At 37.0% G+C, this 17,713-nt stretch overlaps 1 protein-coding gene and 1 pseudogene across 1 annotated transcript in view; one reads left to right on the top strand and one right to left on the bottom strand.

Moving 5' to 3' along the window:
• The first annotated feature begins 329 nt into the window (after positions 1 to 329).
• LOC130860123 (L-lactate dehydrogenase C chain) overlaps positions 330 to 17,713 on the top strand; it is a 52,651-nt gene continuing 35,267 nt past the window's right edge. The window contains exons 1-3 of the mRNA XM_057747974.1: positions 330 to 461; positions 6,613 to 6,730; positions 14,484 to 14,657. Of these exons, the coding sequence (XP_057603957.1) occupies positions 336 to 461; positions 6,613 to 6,730; positions 14,484 to 14,657 (418 nt within the window). The 5' untranslated portion in view covers positions 330 to 335. The remainder of the gene's footprint in view (positions 462 to 6,612; positions 6,731 to 14,483; positions 14,658 to 17,713) is intronic.
• LOC130860122 (60S ribosomal protein L21-like) lies at positions 2,173 to 2,656 on the bottom strand (annotated as a pseudogene).

The raw sequence follows: 17,713 nt of genomic DNA, 5'->3' as shown, positions 1-17,713 counted from the left end.
GTCTGTACTGAGTTGCGCCACGCTAAGCATTTGTGAGTGACTGGGACGGGAGCGAAGATGGTGGCTGGGGGCAGGAGAAACTTTAAAAACCTGTCGGTGCCCCAGTGCCTAACACGGGTAGGGTTAGATAGACGGGTCCGTGTTCTACCCCTCCACACTCCTCCACCAGGAATTTTTTTCTTTGGCTTCCCCCTACTCCTGGCTCCAGCACTCTGCAAACTCAAGAGGTAGTTTCTTAGATGTTAAGTGTGGTTAGTACATCGGTAGGTATGAGAGTGATTAATTCAGGGACTTTGATTCCATTGAAATTGCATTATCCCTGTCAGGTTCTCAAAATGTCAACTGTCAAGGAGCAGCTTATTGAGAGTCTCATTGAGGAAGATGAAGTCTCCCAGAGTAAGATCACCATTGTTGGAACTGGTGCTGTAGGCATGGCTTGTGCTATCTGTATCTTATTGAAGGTAAGTGATAAACTTATACTGTGGCTGAAAATAAGTAAGCACTGATAGGGTCTTGTAGATGTTGATGAGTGCAGGGTTGCAGGGTTAATCCCTTGACGGCAAATAAGTATCATCTGATTTTTACACAATTTAAGAAACATTTATTTGGAGTTTACCGTGTGTTAGGCATTGCCAGACTATTTAAATGTATCCCTAGAAGACACATTGATTATATTATTTTGTTAATATTATAACATTTTCTGTTAAAGTGATTCAGCACTTTGCCTTCCTTGAAGAGTAAGGGGTGAAAATCATATTTCCCAATGGCTTATACTTTAAAAAAATTTTGTTTCAATTATATAAGCATTACATGCTCATTATAAAACAAAAGTACCAAATTTGATAAAATAACAATGGAAGTCCTTTAATTTTCCTATTTCCAGAGTATCCTTTCATGTGCTATTGGCCATTTGTATAGCTTTGGAGAAATGTCTATTTCAAATCTTTTGCCCATTTTTAAATTGGATTATTTTTTGTTGTTGAGTTGTAGGAGTACTTTTTATATTCTAAATATTAACTGCTAATCAGGTAAATGATTTTTCAAATATTTTCACCCATTCCTTAGGTTTTCTTTTTGCTCTGTTGGTTGTGTCCTTTGATGCACAGAAGTTTTAAATTTTAACGTAGTTCAGTTTATCTGTTTTTGCTTTTGTTGCCTGTGCTTTTGGCATCATATGCAAAAATCACTGTCAAATCAAATGTCATAAAGTTTTCCCTCTCTTTTCTTTCCAAGAGTTTTATAGTTTGGGTCTCACATTTAGATCTTTGATCCATTTTTAGTTAATTTTGTCTGTGGTATAATGTAAACAGTCCAACCTTATTCTTTTGCATGTAAATATCCAGTTATCCCATTTGTTGAAAATACTGTCCTTTCCCTATTGAATGATCTTGGCAGTCTTGTCAAAAAACATCTGACCAGGGACTTCCTAGGTGGTTCAGTGGTTAAGAATCCGCCTGCCAGTGCAGGGGACATGGGTTCGAGCCCTGATCCAGGAAGATCCCACATGCCATGGAGCAACTAAGCCCGTGTGCCACAACTATTGAGCCTGTGCTCTAGAGCCCATGAGCCAAAACTGTTGAGCCCGTGTGCTGCAACTACTGAAGCCCATGTGCCTAGAGCCCATGCTCCACAACAAGAGAAGCCACCGCAATGAGGAGAGCGCACACCACAATGAAGAGTAGCCCCCACCCCCCGCTCACCACAACTAGAGAAAGCCCATGTGCAGCAATAAAGACCAAATGCAGCCAATAAATTAAAAGATAAGTTTATAAAAAAAAAAATAAGTGACCATATATGTGAGATTTTTTTTCCCCCTGGACTCTCTGTTCTATTCCATTAGTCTGTATGTATCACACTGTTTTGGTTACTGTAGCTTTGTAATAAGTATTGAAATCAGGAAGCTTGAGACCTCCAATTTTGTTCCTTTTCAAGGTTGTTTTGGCTATGCAGAGTCTCTTGAGATTCCATATGAATTTTAGAATGGATTTTTCTATTTCTTAAAAAAATGCCATTGGGATTTTTGTAGGGATTGCATTAAATCTGTAGATTGCTTTGAGTAGTGTTGACATCTTAACAATACTAAGTCTTCCAACCCATGAACATTGGATGTCTGTTTGTGTCATCTTTTTTTTTTTTTTCCAGAGTCCAGGCCTTTTATTTCCTTTATACACATCATGCCATGATCTCGTAGGGAATGGGCTCCAACAGCTCAGGCTCCTTTCCATTGGTTCTCACGAAGTGTGCTTCTCTGGGTGGAGCGGGCTGGCGCTTCAGCTGAACCCAAGTACCCTTCTCTTTGGCTTCCTTCTTTTTCTGATCATTTTCCTTCACCCGTTTCAGGAAGCTATCTCAGCTCTTAGAGTGCTTAATATGCTCGATACGCACATTAATTCTCTTGGCAAGAATCTTTCCCTTAACTTATTTGTTTACAATGATGCCAACAGCATACTGGGTAACATTGTAGACTCTTCCAGTTTTGCCATGGTAACATTTGTGGGGCATTCCTTTTTGTAGTGCCCATTCCCTTGATATCTACAGTATCACCTTTCTTGTAGATTCGCGTGTATGTGGCCAAAGGAACAACTCCATGTTTTCTAAAAGGCCTGGAGAACATGTAGCAGGTGCCCCTCCTCTTTCCTTTTGTGTTGGTCATTTTTGCAAATTACTGGAAGATGGAGGTTCCAGCCAAAAGGCTGTGTCATCTTTACTTTGTTTCAGCAGTTTTATAGTTTCCAATGTTAAGTTTTTCACCTCTCTAAAAGTTTTAAAGGTATTATTTAATCTTTATAACTACCTTAGGAGGTAGGTACTGTTATCATCTCCATTTATAAATGAAAATACTGAAGCACAGATGTTAAGTAGCTTCCACATAGTCAAATGGCTAGTAGGTGAAAGGGCCAGAATTCAAAGCTTGGCAATCTGGACCCAGATCCTGTACTCTTAAGAGCTTTACTACATTATTTAGACAATTTTTGGAAACCTGCATAGGGAGATGACAAGAATAAACAGAGCCAGTTAAGTTCCAGAACCCCAGAAAGGCTCAGGAATTGGAAGTATCAGTTACCTCACAAGATGGAGGTAAGGGGTAAGGTAAGGTAAGTCTCAGACTAAAAACAGAAGGATTAGTTGAAAGTATACATGATGAGAAGGAAAACCACCAGGTTCCCTTCTGCACCTTAATTAACAGGCAACCACCTCTCACATCCCAGTAGGCAAAGGGAAGGAGTTTATTCTCTGGAGAAGTTTAACTAGACAGGCTCTGCACTCAAGATAATCAAAGGCAGTAGAGGACAAACATCCTATTGAGAGAAGTAGAATTCATTGAAAGTCTACATGTTCAACAGTGAGGCAAGAATCTTCTTCTTCCCACTGGACTTCTAGGTAGCAGACTGTCAGACAAAGATGGAGTATAGGAAAGAGATGAAATTAGAGGATCAATCAGGAGGTCCAGTAGTTGATTGACATTTCAGTAAGAAGAAAGAGAGGGAAGAAAATTATTCAAGAGATAAAAGGACATGAGTTTGCAGATATGAAGAATTCACTGAGTGCTCAGCACAATGAATCAAAAAAAAAAAAGCCTACTTCAAGGGATATTGTCATGAAATTTCAGAAATCAAATTGTACAAGAAGGTCAGTTGTTAGAACTCATTTATTTTCTACTAGAATCCTTTGTATTCTGACAAATGCCCAAATGAAGGAGAGTAGTTCAGGACCTTGTCTTCAGGTCACATTGATGTAAATTGTGGAATTAATGGAAACTGATAAAAGATATTAAAATATTCATATAGTCCACTGATGTGAAGGGACCTATGGGCTGTAATGAATACCATGACACCTGCATATTTTATAAAAATGTGGACTTTAAAGGTTTTATCAGGACATGTAAAGTTTTTAGGAGTGGGTAGCAGTACAGCTTACTTCCTTGTCCTGTACAGAGCAAAGTACCCATAGCAGTTTTCCTTAGATTAATTTTTTTCTCTATCTCTCTACCTTACTGTGGTTACTCAGGACCTCCGTAGAGAAAAGATCCTGGGATACTCTTTTAACTATTCCTTTAGATTCTGGCAGGCTAAACAATCCGAGGCTCTCTATTTGGATTTGGATTTGAGAAATGATTCACATAGATGTACTTAATACTTAAAAAGCAAATAAAAACTTTTAGGGAATATTTGAGCTCTGTTTTTGAAAGTCAGGACAAATGGGGCTGGGAAGATTCCCTTGAGAGAATTTTATGGTAACCTGTTGAGAAGGGAGATAAGTCAGGTTGGAAATATAATTTAAAACCAGGCTGTGTTGGTTATTAACTTACTGTCACTCAGCTCCAAATTCAACTTTGTATACTCAACTTTGTGATGCTGGTGCTAAATCTCTGCATAATCGTTGTCTTCTTTGCCAGTTGGCATCTTGTTAGGTTCTGCCAATAGGGGACACTAGAGGAAGGTTGGGAGGCAGGAGAGGAACCATGACCTGCTGCTTCCTGTTTGCTCGTTGTTCTGGTCACTGTCATCCCAGCTGTATCCCTTTGTCCCAAAGGTAGCAATTGGCTCTAACCTCCACTTTCCTTTGGAACCCCCAGCATTGACCTTATTTTGTCCCTTTAGTGGTATGAGCAGCAGGCAGATTTTGCATCTTCCAAAGTCTGAGCCTAGTTCCATGATGCACCTCCTTTAGTCTCTCTGTTTCCTCAGCCTTAGGAGTAGGAGCTTCAAGCTGCAGTTACTATCTCTGGGTTACCATAATGTTCCCCTTTTGCTCTTTCAGCCCTTCAACATCTGTCTAACTAGTTCCCTATATTAAATTCCTTCTGTTAAAATGCTTAGAGTGATTTCTGTTTTTCTGTCCAGACCAGGCAGATACACAGATGTAAAAATGGATCCGTAAGCATGATCTGGTTTTCTTATCAGTTAGTTGAAAAGTGATATATGATTCTTTTGGATGAAATTCCTTATTCTTATCCTATTCCTGATATATAATACATAATTTAGTAAATTTTAGAATTTACAGTTTTCCAGAAAGGCCAGATGGTACCTGATCTGGGGTGGGGGTAGAAGGGAACAGTAGTAAATAAAGACTTTGATTCTTTTCCCTTACTGTTCACCTTTGAAATCTGGCCACTGGAATCTGTGGGAATACGTTCCTTTTTCTTCCTTTTTTTTTTCTGACCATGCAGCATGTGGGACCTTCCCTGTAGTGGAAGCGTAGAGTCTTAACCTCTTAACTACTGGACCACCCTACATTCATTCTGTATAGTTGTATATTCTGCTGCATGTGATAAAAACTCAGTAAATTAGAGTATAGTGTAGTATATAGGGACTGTATATTTTTCATGTAACTGGAAAAATCTCAGTAGAGCTAGCTTTGGATATTACTGAATTCCAGAATTCAGACATAACAAGACACAGTCTCTGCATATCTTAGTTTATATTTCCTCTATTGGCTTAATTCTTGGGCGGATCTTTCTATATGGTGGTAAAGATAACTGTACAGTTTGTTCTTAGGGTCTTATGTCGTTAAAGCTTATGATTCCAAAGAAAGATGAGACTTAATTTCTCATCTTCCATTTTCTAACTTCATAGACATTGTGCTCATTTGTTATGTCTGGGCCATATCCCCATTTGTGAATTAATTGCTGCAGCCAGAAGGAAGGATGTAACAATTGGTTGGGTCTGATTATATGCTTATCTACCCCTAGGTTAGAGGGCCGACATTAATTGTAATATAGTGAGCTACATGAAATGGTTTCCCACAGGTGGCTACCTTTCTATTTTGGCTGTAAGGATTCATACTAAAAACAACTTCAGCCAATTCAGAAATTAGGCATAAGGGTTAAATATAATAAAATCCTTTGAAAGGATTTCATATCTTTTCATTCGTTTTAAACTGCTATCTGAAGTGGAAAAAAATCCAGTTCTAAAAAACTTAACAATTACATGAAGGCAAAGCAATTAATGATTTTTGCTATGTTCTGTTGTTTACCTTAACTTCTGGTCTCTCCAGACATTTTAAAAGACTTTTTTTGGCTATGTCATGCAGCTTGCAGGATCTCAGTTCCCCGACCAGGGATTGAGGGATTGAACCGGGGCCCTGGCAGTGAAAGCCCAGAATCCTAACCACTGGGCAACCAGGGAACTCCCATAAAGACTTTTTAAAATAATTAATTAATTAATTAATTAATTAATTTTATTTATTTATTGGCTGTGTTGGGTCTTTGTTGCTGCACACGGGCTTTCTCTAGTTGCTGCGAGCGGGGGCTACTCTTCATTGTGATGCACAGGCTCCTCATTGTAGTGGCTTCTCTTGTTGTGGAGCACAGGCCCTAGGTGCGTGGGCTTCAATAGTTGCGGCACATGGGCTCAGTAGTTGTGGCTCACGGGCTTAGTTGCTCGGTGGCATGTGGAATCTTCCCAGGGCAGGGCTCGAACCCATGTCCCCTGCATTGGCAGGTGGATTCTTTACCACTGAGCCACCTAGGAAGTCCAAGACTTATTTTTATAACACTTTTTCTATTAAAAATGTAACACTCCTTTGATTATAAAGTAACCACACAAAATTTTTTCTCTTTCTCCAAAATTGAAATGGGAACATTTTATTCAGAATTTTCATGTATTTTAGGATTTGGCTGATGAGCTTGCCCTTGTTGATATTGCAGTGGACAAACTGAAGGGAGAAACAATGGATCTTCAGCATGGCAGTCTTTTCTTTAATACTTCAAAGATTGTCTCTGGAAAAGGTTAGTTTTATAAAGTTATTTTCATAGCTTTAAAAAAAAGTAATGAAATTTATCAAACTCTTGTCAATAAATATAAAATTTTAAATATCACCATTGTAATTAGGACATATAGTTTAGAAGGTTAATTTAAAAAAACAAAATTCCATTCTAATTGGAGAAAATTTGGTAAATACAAAAAAGTATAAGGAAAAATTTAAATCTCTTCTGTTAATGGTTTTGTGTACTTCTTTCTTTTTTCCATTTGTTTTTTACACAACTGACATTATATAAAGGCTTTTAAAACTTGTCATCCAGTCTTATATATTTTCCCAAGGATATGCAGTCTTGAATAGTCTTTGTAATATCATTGATACCTTTATCTATATTCTTTAACCTGTTTTTTTGATGTGTGTTTTTAGAGGACTGGGTTTCAGGGTATAGTTTGAGGCTATAGAAGAGGAGATGGGAGAGCTTAGCCTAGTAGCATTAGCATCATGTGTTGGCCAAGTAAGAAGCCTTAGAGTATTAGGAAAAATAACTATTTTAGCACACACTAAAGTATATAGTGTGCTTTTTGGTAATGTGACTCAATCGATATGCTTTCTACTAGAATTCCTCTTATCTAACATGATTGGAACTGAAAGTGGTTACTTAATTTAAAAATACCCATTAGGAAGAACCATCATAAAATTTTATATTGACCTAAATATGTAAATGTGCTTACAACTTCATTTGCTGATTTTCTGATTGTAGGGCAAGGCTTTTGGATATAGGTCAGCTAATTGGAGTTTTGCAGTATGTTTTTTATAGCACACCAGTAGTAACGATTTCTATTTCTTTAAAGTACTATAATTAAATTAAAGATACTCCTGAAGCAATCTAATCACAAAACTCTATTAAATTTTTATGGTTTTTCTTCATTTTTATTTCTCTCGAACCTAAAAAGAAGTTTTTTAAACAATTTTTAATATGTCTTTCTAAGGCATTCAACTTAATTTTCATAGTAACAATCATTAGAAAAATTAATTATGAAATACTTGAGGTATAAAAAGAGTTTAAGTATAACAAACATCAATGTATCCAACACCCAGCAAAAGAAATAAAACATTACCAATTCACTTGATACTTTCTGTGTGTTACATCTATTTATATCTCAATCCTAAATGTAGTGTTTACTTTTACCATGTATTTCTTTCATCCTCATATTTTGGTGATTTACATCATATATAATCAATAGATAAATCTGTCAAATCCTTTTGGGTATAAATGTGACAAATTCTTGATATGCAGCAACTCATGAGCAGAAGTATACAGATGTACTAGACAGAAGTCTACTAGTTGAGAGTGTTCAGTGTGCCTTGGGTATCAGTATGTTTTACATCAGTTAATCTGTTTGTTGGGTGGAGTCAAGTTAAAAGAGCTGCTCCTGTATTAAAATATTTTTAAAAATCATTCAGCCTTTAATTTCTAGTAATATGGCAGGATAAGTACCTGAATCAATCCTTTTGCAGTAAATAACACAACTTCTGCATAAAATGTGAAAGAATAAACATCAGTACTTAAAGAATTAATATGCTTTTAACAAAGTAAGACATTTTCAGAACAGGCACTGAATGAAGGCAGTAAATTAGAGAGTTAAACAGCACTGTTGCTAGGTTTTGCTAGCTAGCATTAGCCAAACCTAGTAAACTTTAATTTTGGTTTTCACTGCCTCACAGGACTTGGCAGACTGGAGACAGCCTAATTTGGGGAGTTGTGTAGAAAATAGCCCCGTAAAGCCGAGACCCCAATGGACTGCACCAGGGGTCAGTAAACTTTTTCTGTAAAGGGACTACTCACATAGTAAGTATTTCAGGCTTTGTGAGCTACATGGTCTCTGTCAAAACCTACAGCTCTGCTGTTGTGGTATTAAAGCAGCCATTGACAATACGTAAGCGAGTGGGTGTGGCTATGTTCCAATGAGACTTTATTTACAAAAGCAGGTAGTAGATCAGTTTTAGCTTGCTGGCCTTAGTTTGCCAATTCCTTAATGTAAGGATGACCCAGAAATAATTCCCTTCTCCCTACCTCTGGGAACTGCAAGTAAAATCCATGTTCTCAGATGCTTTAGTAAAAGAGGAAAGTGACTGCTAAGGATTTGGAGCCACCTGCATCGGCAGGTGGCCCTTAATTGAATTCCAAGAAATTATGAGCAATCTTAAGGTATTCTCTGGAGGAAATCCACTTTATTTAAGGCCTCAAAGAACTTCCCCAAATAAAATTTCATGGGAAATAGACATCTCACAGCAGGAATAATTAAATCTACAAGAAAATACATGAGTAAGTACCAGCAGAGAGGGGACTTCCATGGTGGTGCAGCAATTAAGAATCCACCTGCCAGTGCAGTGGACACAGGTTTGATCCCTGGTCCAGGCAGATCCCACATGTCGTAAAGCAACTAAACCCATGCGCCACAACTACTGAGCCTGTGCTCTAGAGCCTCGAGCCACAACTACTGAAGCATGTGTGCACTAGGGCCCACATGCCGCTACTGCTGAGCCCACATGCCACAACGACTGAAGCCTGAGCACCTAGAGCTCATGCTCCACAACAAGAGAAGCCACCACACTGAGAAGCCCGCACACTTCAAGGAAGAGTAGCCCCCACTTGCTGCAACTAGAGAAAGCCCACACGCAGCAATGAAGACCCAATGCAGCCAAAAAAAAAGAGCAAGAGAGAGAAAGAACCAGCAGCAATAATAGAAAGGGCCACGGTAGATTTCAGATAATGAAATTATCAAACTCAAATTATAAATTAACTATGATTATTTAAAGAAATAAAGTACAAACTTGAAAATATCAGTATGAGGCAGGAAACTACAAGAGAAAGAACAGATTTTTAGAACTAACCAAATATAACTTCTAAATATGAAATAGAATGAAATAAAAACTCAATTAATAGATTTAATCATAGAGCAGACACATTTGAAGAAAGAAGTGGTGAATCTAAGGCAATTACCCAGAAGACAGCAAGGAGCAGAAAATATGAGAGGTTAAGAATCATGGGAGAGAGAGTGAGAAAGTGTAAAGTATATCTAATTAGAAAAGTGAATGAGGCAAAGGAAATATTTGAAAAGATATTGATTGAGCATTTTGGAAAACTGATGAAAAACAACCTATGGATTCAAGCCAAATAATCTCAAGAAAAATAAAAATCCCCATCTAGACAAATTCTTGTGAAATTGGAGAACGTTAAAAGCAAAGAGAATAAAAAATTATCAGAGGACAAATTACCTACAGAAAAGGGAGAGAGTGATAGACTGAGTTATCAATAGCAGCAGTGAAACCTGAAGACAATGTAATGGTATCTTTAGTGTGCTGAGAGTAAATATAAATCTAGAATGTCTACTCAGCAAAAATATCTTTGAAGAATAAAGGTGAAATAAAGACATTTTCAGACAAAGCAACTGTGTCAACCAACTGGTAAACGTCTGAATGATGTTCCATCTCTCATCGCAGGCAGAGTACACACCCTCCATATTCTTTCTGTCCATTGATTGCTTCCAAGTCCAGATGGCCAAATAGTCCTTTATCCCCAAAATAGGTTCAAAACTGTAGGTTTAGGCATTCCTCTTAAATCCCAGGTAAGTCTTAAAAGGAACAGAGCCCCAGTGGATAGCAAAGGGCCCACCGTTGAAGAGCTGCTGCAGCCTCTTTGCTCTTTGCTCGCCTTTACCATGACAACAGCCTGGGGTGCATAGTCAAGAATACTTTTGAAAAAGAACAAAGTGGTGAGAACTTGCTTTACCAGATATCAAGACTTACTACAAAGCTACACTAATTAAGTACAGAGACAAACAAAAGATTGTTGTATAACACTGATCATATTGTATGAGGGTGAGTCAAAAATTATCTGCACTCTGGTTATATTAAAACTTCCATTGGCCGCACTGTCTTCTCAGCCTGTCCATTCAAGTCTACTGTCTCCCCAGTCACTGCTGTGCAGGTGTGAACACATTACATCAGTTCATTTGTAACTGTGGTGCGAGCAAAAATGGATGCCCCACTTGTGATTTGCACAAAAGAAGAGCAGCATGCAGTGATTCATTTTTTTGTAGTCTGAGGGGATACCTGGTGCCGTTATTTGTAGAAGACTTTGTGCGCAGTATGGAGAAAGTGTTTTGTCGTGAAGAAGTGTGTATGAATGGATAGAGAAGGTCAAGGAAGGTCGCACAAGTGTTAGCCATTAAGAAGGAGCTGGACACTGGTCCACATCCATGGCTGATGACAGCATTGAGCATACACTGGAATGATTCTTTCAAATAAACAGTGACAGTTTTCTGGGATTCTCAAGTGCCAGTATGGGAACGTTATCAGGAAAAAGATTCAACAATCAACAATGCTCATTACCGTGAGATGCTTATTGAAGAGCTGAAGCCTAAACTTCAGATTAAATGCAGAGGACTGCTATCTCAGGGTGTTGTGATCTTGCATGACAATGCACGTCCACACACTTCTGCCGACACTGTCAATACTCTGCAGAAAATTTGTTTTGAGGTGTTAAAAGTATCCTCCCTATAGTCCTGATCTTGCTCCATCAGACTTTCACCTGTTTGGTCCCCTGAAAGCAGCCCTTTGAGGATGAAGATTCACTTCTGATGAAGAAGTGAAGACAGTGGTGCATTCGTGGCTCATAGCTCAGCCTAAAACATTTTTTAATGAGGGAATATGAAAGCTTGTTGACAGATGGACAAAGTGTATTGAAAAGCAAGGAGATTTTGTCGAAAATCTTTTCTAAAAGTAAATTCTACGGCCAGCATACGGATAATTTTTGACTCACCCTCGTAGGTCAGTGAGAAATTTGCAGACTTATAATTTGTTTTTCTTATGGCAATGGTTGTTTTTATGGAAAGGAATAAAATTGAACCCTTTTTTCTTTTTAAATATTTGTTTATTTATTTATTTATTTGGCTGCACTGAGTCTTAGTTGCGGCATGCAGGATCTTCATTGCAGCATGCAGGATCTTTAGTTGCAGCATGTGGGTTCTAGTTCCCTGACTAGGCATTGAACCTGGGCCCTCTCCGTTGGGAGCACAGATCTTAGCCACTGGACCACCAGAGAAGTCCCCTGAACCTTCTCCTGGTAACACACACAGAAATTAATTCCAAATTGGTTAAAGACCAAAAATGTGAAAGGCAAAACTTGAAAGCTTCTGTTTACAAGATAATATAGATTATCTTTATGACCTCAGGATAGGGAAGAATTTCTTAAACACAAGGACACAAAAAGCATGAATAATAATAAAGGAAAGAATATAAAGTTTAGTGTTTGTGTTCATAAAAAGACACTGAAAGAGTGAAGAAACAAGTCATAAACTGAGAGAAAATATTTGCAACATAAACAACTGACAGAGTGTTCAGAGTAACAGTGCTTGTATAGTAAATAAGATAAATAGCCTAATAGAAAAATGGGAAAAGACTTGGACATTTCACAAAAGAAGAAACTCGAATGGCCTATAAACATATGAAAAGACAGTCTCATTAGTAACCAAGAAAATAAAGAGTATATCAATATACCATCACCCATTAGGTTGGCAAAAGTGTGATAATATTAAGTGTTTGTCAGGATGTGGAACAATAGGTTTTTCTCATGCATCACAGGTAGGAGTGTATTATAGTAAAATTACCTTTTTTTTTTGTTTGTCATTACTTGGTGAAGTTGAACATGAACATATCCTAAACCTAGAAACTGCACTCCTAGGTATATTTTCAAGAGAAATTTGTGTACATGTACACTAAGAAACATGTATAAGAATGTATAGTGACACTGAAGACATTGACAGCAAACTTTTGTTCCTTTGTTAACATGTAATGGGTTTTTAATTGTTATTTTTAATGAATAAATATTTTTAAATTTCCAAAAAAAAAAAGAATGTATAGTGATGTAATTTGTAATAGCCCCAAACTGGAAACAATTCAGTGTATAACAATACTAAGTTGATAAATTATGCAGTGTAATATTACACAGTAATGAAAGTGAGTGAACTACAGGGACACAATTAACATGGGTAAATATCAGATACATAATAAGCTAAAGTAATACATACCTTATGATTCAAAACAGATAAGACTTAATATGTTATTTAAGTATGTATAGGTAGTAAACCTTTTTAAGGTTTTAAGGTAGTATGAGATCAAGTTAGGGCTACAGATACAACATAACCATGGGAAGATAACGGAAGACACTAGAAATAAGGACTATTTGAGAATTATAGGCAATAAGGGCTGTAAAAATTCAGTGAAGTCAGAGTATTATTTATGAATGATATAATCAGGGGATGCCTGGCAGAGGAACTAGTATTTTTTTTAAGTATTTATTTTATTTTTTATTTATTTTAATTTATTTATTTTTGGCTATGTTGGGTCTTCGTTGCTGCTCGTGGGCTTTCTCTAGTTTCAGGGAGCGGGGTCTACTCTTCATTGCGGTGTGCGGTCTTCTCAGTGCAGTGGCTTCTCTTGTGGAGCACGGGCTCTAGGTGCACGGGCTCTAGGCGCATGGGCTTCAGTAGCTGTGGCCTAAGAAATGCCATTTCTCTAAGTTTGTCTTTCTAATTAAAATTTTTACTGGGGCAGGGAAAACATTCAAATGTTTATGGTTTTTAAATTGGATTAGAAAGATATAAGAATGACCATAAATATAGATGCAATAGTATCTTTAAAAGCAAGCAAATTTCCTCTTCAAAAGAGCATAAAAAATAAGTTTTTTTTTTTAGTGGAGATGGGATGTAGAGGAGAATTTAGCTAATATAATTTTTGACATCCAAACCGAAAATAACTTCTAAGTATATAATACTTTTTAAAAAGTCCAGTATGGGATTATGAGCATTGTAACCCATTGTTGTTGAGTTTAATAGGTGAAATATTTTACAGCTGGTCATCAGATTTAGAAGGTAATTAATTTTCTTGTGTGAATCAAGAACTTGTTTATCATCTTTAATACAGCCCCTGATAATAAGTATAATTATAAATACATCCCCACTCTTTGGATCCTGAAACACACAAATTCGCAGAGTTCTAAACTTCTGATTCGTATGATATTTCTAAGAATCTAGAGAGCCGACTTGCATTGCCTCAGGCCTTAATAACAAATGAAAATGTGGGCTAAAAGGGATGGTAGGTTCTGTTATTTTTTTTAAAAGTCATGTGAGGACTTCCCTGGTGGCACAATGGTTAAGAATCTGCCTGCCAATGCAGAGGACATGGGTTCGATCCCTGGTCTGGGAAGATCCCACATGCTGTGGAGCAACTAAGCCCATGCACCACAACTACTGAGCCTGTGCTCTAGAGCCCTGGAGCCACAACTACATAGCCCACATGCTGCAACTATTGAAGTCTGCATGTTCTGGGGCCCACATGCCACAACTACTGAGCTGGTGTGCTGCAACTACTGAAGCCTAGAGCCCGTGCTCCGCAACAAGAGAAGCCACTGTAATGAGAAGCCCACGCACTGTGACAAAGAGTAGCCCCCACTCCCCACAACTAGAGAAAGCCAGCATGCAGCAACGAAGACCCAGTGCAGCCAAAAAAAAATTTAAAAAGCCATGTGAACATTGGTAAATCATAGTGACAAGATTTCCTTCAGGTTGTACAAGATAACATTACTATATGGAAAATCTGTTCATCTATAAATGCCAGACATGAAGGTAGTTGAGTACTTTAATACCATCATCATACAATAGACTTCTAAGGAATTAAAGCACAGTGATCTAAATATTTTCTTTTGTTTCCTTCTTTAGATTACAGTGTATCTGCAAACTCCAAATTAGTTATTGTCACAGTAGGTGCACGACAGCAGGAAGGAGAAAGTCGCCTTGACCTGGTGCAGCGTAATGTGCAAATCATGAAATCAATCATTCCTACCATAGTCCAAAATAGTCCTGACTGTAAAATGCTTATTGTTTCAAATCCAGGTGAGTCTTTTCTACTCCCTTTAACTGCATAAGGGTGATATTTCCATACCATTCCTTTTTTTTTCTTTTTAATACAATGTCATTTAGCTAAATTTATGACAGTAAACTACACCCATCCAAAGTACACAATACTTTGTTTTTTCCAGCTTTATTGAGATATAATTAACATATAACATGTATAATTTTAATGCATATAGCATGATTATTTGATAAACTTCCATATTGCAAAATGATTACCATGGTAGGTTAGTTAACACTTCCATCACCTCACGTAATTACCTTTTTTGTGTGTGTGTGGTGAGAACATTTAAGATTTACTCTCTTAACAACTTTCAAGTATATAATACAGTATTGTAAACTATAGCCAACATGCTATACATTAGCTCCTCAGAACTTATTCACCTTATATCTGGAAGTTTGTATCCTTTGACCAACATCTCCCCATTTCTTCCTTCCCCTAGCCTCTGGCAACCACCATTCTATTCTCTCTTTCTGTGAGTTCAGCTTGTTCAGTTTCCACATATAAGTGATGTCATACAGTAATTTTTTTTTCTCTTTCAGACATTTCTCTTAGCATAATGCCTTCAAGGTCTATCTGTGTCACAAATGGCAAGATTTCCTTCTTTTTTGTAGCTGAATGTTCCATTGTCTATCTATATACCACATCTTCTTTATACATTCATCTGTAGATGGACACTTAGGTTGTTTTCATATCTTGGCTATTGTGAATAATGCTGAAATGAATATGGGAGTGCTGGTATCTCTTTGAAATACTGATTCCATTTCCTTAGAATATATGCCCAGAAGTGGAAATACTAGGTCATATGGTAGTTCTATTTTTATTTTTTTTGATGAACCTCCATACTGTTTTCCATAGTGGCTGCACCAATTTACATTCCCACAGGCAGTGCACAAGGGTTCCCTTTTCTACACATCCTCGCCAATGTGTGTCTTCTTGGTGATAGCCATTCTAACAGGTGTCAGGTGATATCTCATTGTGGTTCTCATTTGCATTTCGGAGATGATTAGTGATGTTGAGCATCTGTTCATGCACCTGTTGGCCATCTTATGTCCTCTTTGGAAAAATGTCTATTTGGTTCCTCTGCCCATTTTTAAATGGGAATTTTTTTTTTTTTTTTTGCTATTGAGTTGTGTGTGTTCCTTAGATGTTTTGGATATTAACCCTTTATAAGATATATGGTTTGCAAATATTTCCTCCCATTCTATAGGTTGCCTTTTCATTTTCTTGACTTTCTTTTTCTGTGCAGAAGCTGTTTTGTTTGATGTAGTCCCAGTTATTTATTTTGCTTTTGTTGCTTGTGCTTTTGGTCACATCCAAAAAAAGCATTGCCAAGACCAATGTCAAGGAGCTTTTCCCCTACCTTTTCCTCTAGGAGTTTTACACTTTCAGGCCTATGTTTAATCCATTTTGAGTTAATTTTTGTGAGCAGTGTACGATAGGAGTCCAATTTCATTCCTCTGTATATGATTATCCAGTTTCCCAACACCATTCATTGAAAGGACTATATTTTTCCATTGAGTATTCTTGGCTCCGTTGTCAAATATCTGTTGACAATATATGCAAGGGCTTATTTCTGGGCTCTCGATTCTGTTCCATTGGTCTATATATCTGTTTTTATGCAAGTACTATACTTCTTTGATTACTATAGCTTTGTAATATAGTTTAAAATCAGGAAGTGTGATGCCTCTACCTATTTTTCCTTCTTTCTCAGGATTGCTGTGGCTATTTGGGGTCTTCTGTGGTCTCATATGAATTTTAGGATTGTTTTTTCTATTTCTGTGAAAAATGCTGTTGGTATTTTAGATTGCATTGAATCTATTGAAAGCTTTGGGTAGTATGAACATTTTGACAATATTAATTCTTCCAATCCATGAACATAGGATGTTTTTCCATTTATTTGTGTATTCTTCAATTTTTTGCATCAAAGTCTTATAGTTTTCAGTGTGCAGATATTTAATCTCTTTGATTAAATTTATTCCTAAGTATCTGTTGTTTTTGATACTATTGTGAATGGGATTGTTTTTATTTTTCGGGTAATTGTTGTTAGTGTATAGAAACACAACTGATTTCTGTATTTTGTATCCTGAAACTTTACAAAATTCACTGATTAGTTCTGTTAGCTTTTGGTGAGGTTTTTAGGATTTTCTATAAATAAGGTCATGTCATCTGTAAATGGAGACAGTTTTACTTATTTTATTCTGATTTGGATACCTTTTCATTTTTGTTCCTGCCTTATTGCTCTGGCTAGGACTTTTCAGTACTGTGTTGAATAGGAGTGGTGAGAGTGGGCACACTTGTCTTGTTCTTTATCTTAGAGGAACAGCTTTCAGGTTTTCACCTTTGAGTATGATGTTAGTTGTGGGCTTGTTACATATGGCTGTTATTATGTTTAGGTACATTCCTTCTCTGCCCACTTTGTTGATATGATATTGACATGAACAGATATTAAATTTTGGTAATTGCTTTTTCTGCATCTAATGTGATGATAATATAATTTTAATTTTTATTGTTAATGTGGTATATCACATTTATTGATTTGCATATGTTAAACCATCCTTGCATCCTTGCATCCCGCTTGATCATGATTTATGATCCTTTTAATGTATTGTTGAATTTGGTTTGCTAATATTTTATGGAGAATTTTTGCATCTGATTCATCAGGGAAATTGACCTATAGTTTTCCTAAAGCAGCCTTATCTGGCTTTGATATTTGAGTAATGCTGGTCTCATAAAATGAGTTTGGGAGTTTTCCCTACTCTTCATTTTTTGGGAAGAGTTTGAGAAAGACTGGCACTAATTCCTGAAATGTTTGGTAGAATTCACCAGGAAAGCCATCTGGGCCTGACGTTTCTTTGTGGGTAGATTTTTGATTACCGACTCAATGTCCTTACTCATTACTGATCTGTTCATTTATTCTAGTTCTTTATTAGTTAGTGTTGGCAGGTTTATGTTTCTAGGAATTTACCCATTTCCTCTAAGGCATCCAATTTGTTGGCATATAATTATTCATGGTAGTGTCTTATGACCTTTTGTA

Source organism: Hippopotamus amphibius, chromosome 9 (assembly GCF_030028045.1).
Source record: "Hippopotamus amphibius kiboko isolate mHipAmp2 chromosome 9, mHipAmp2.hap2, whole genome shotgun sequence".
NCBI lineage: Eukaryota > Metazoa > Chordata > Mammalia > Artiodactyla > Hippopotamidae > Hippopotamus > Hippopotamus amphibius.
This window is presented reverse-complemented; position numbering and strand designations above follow the sequence as displayed.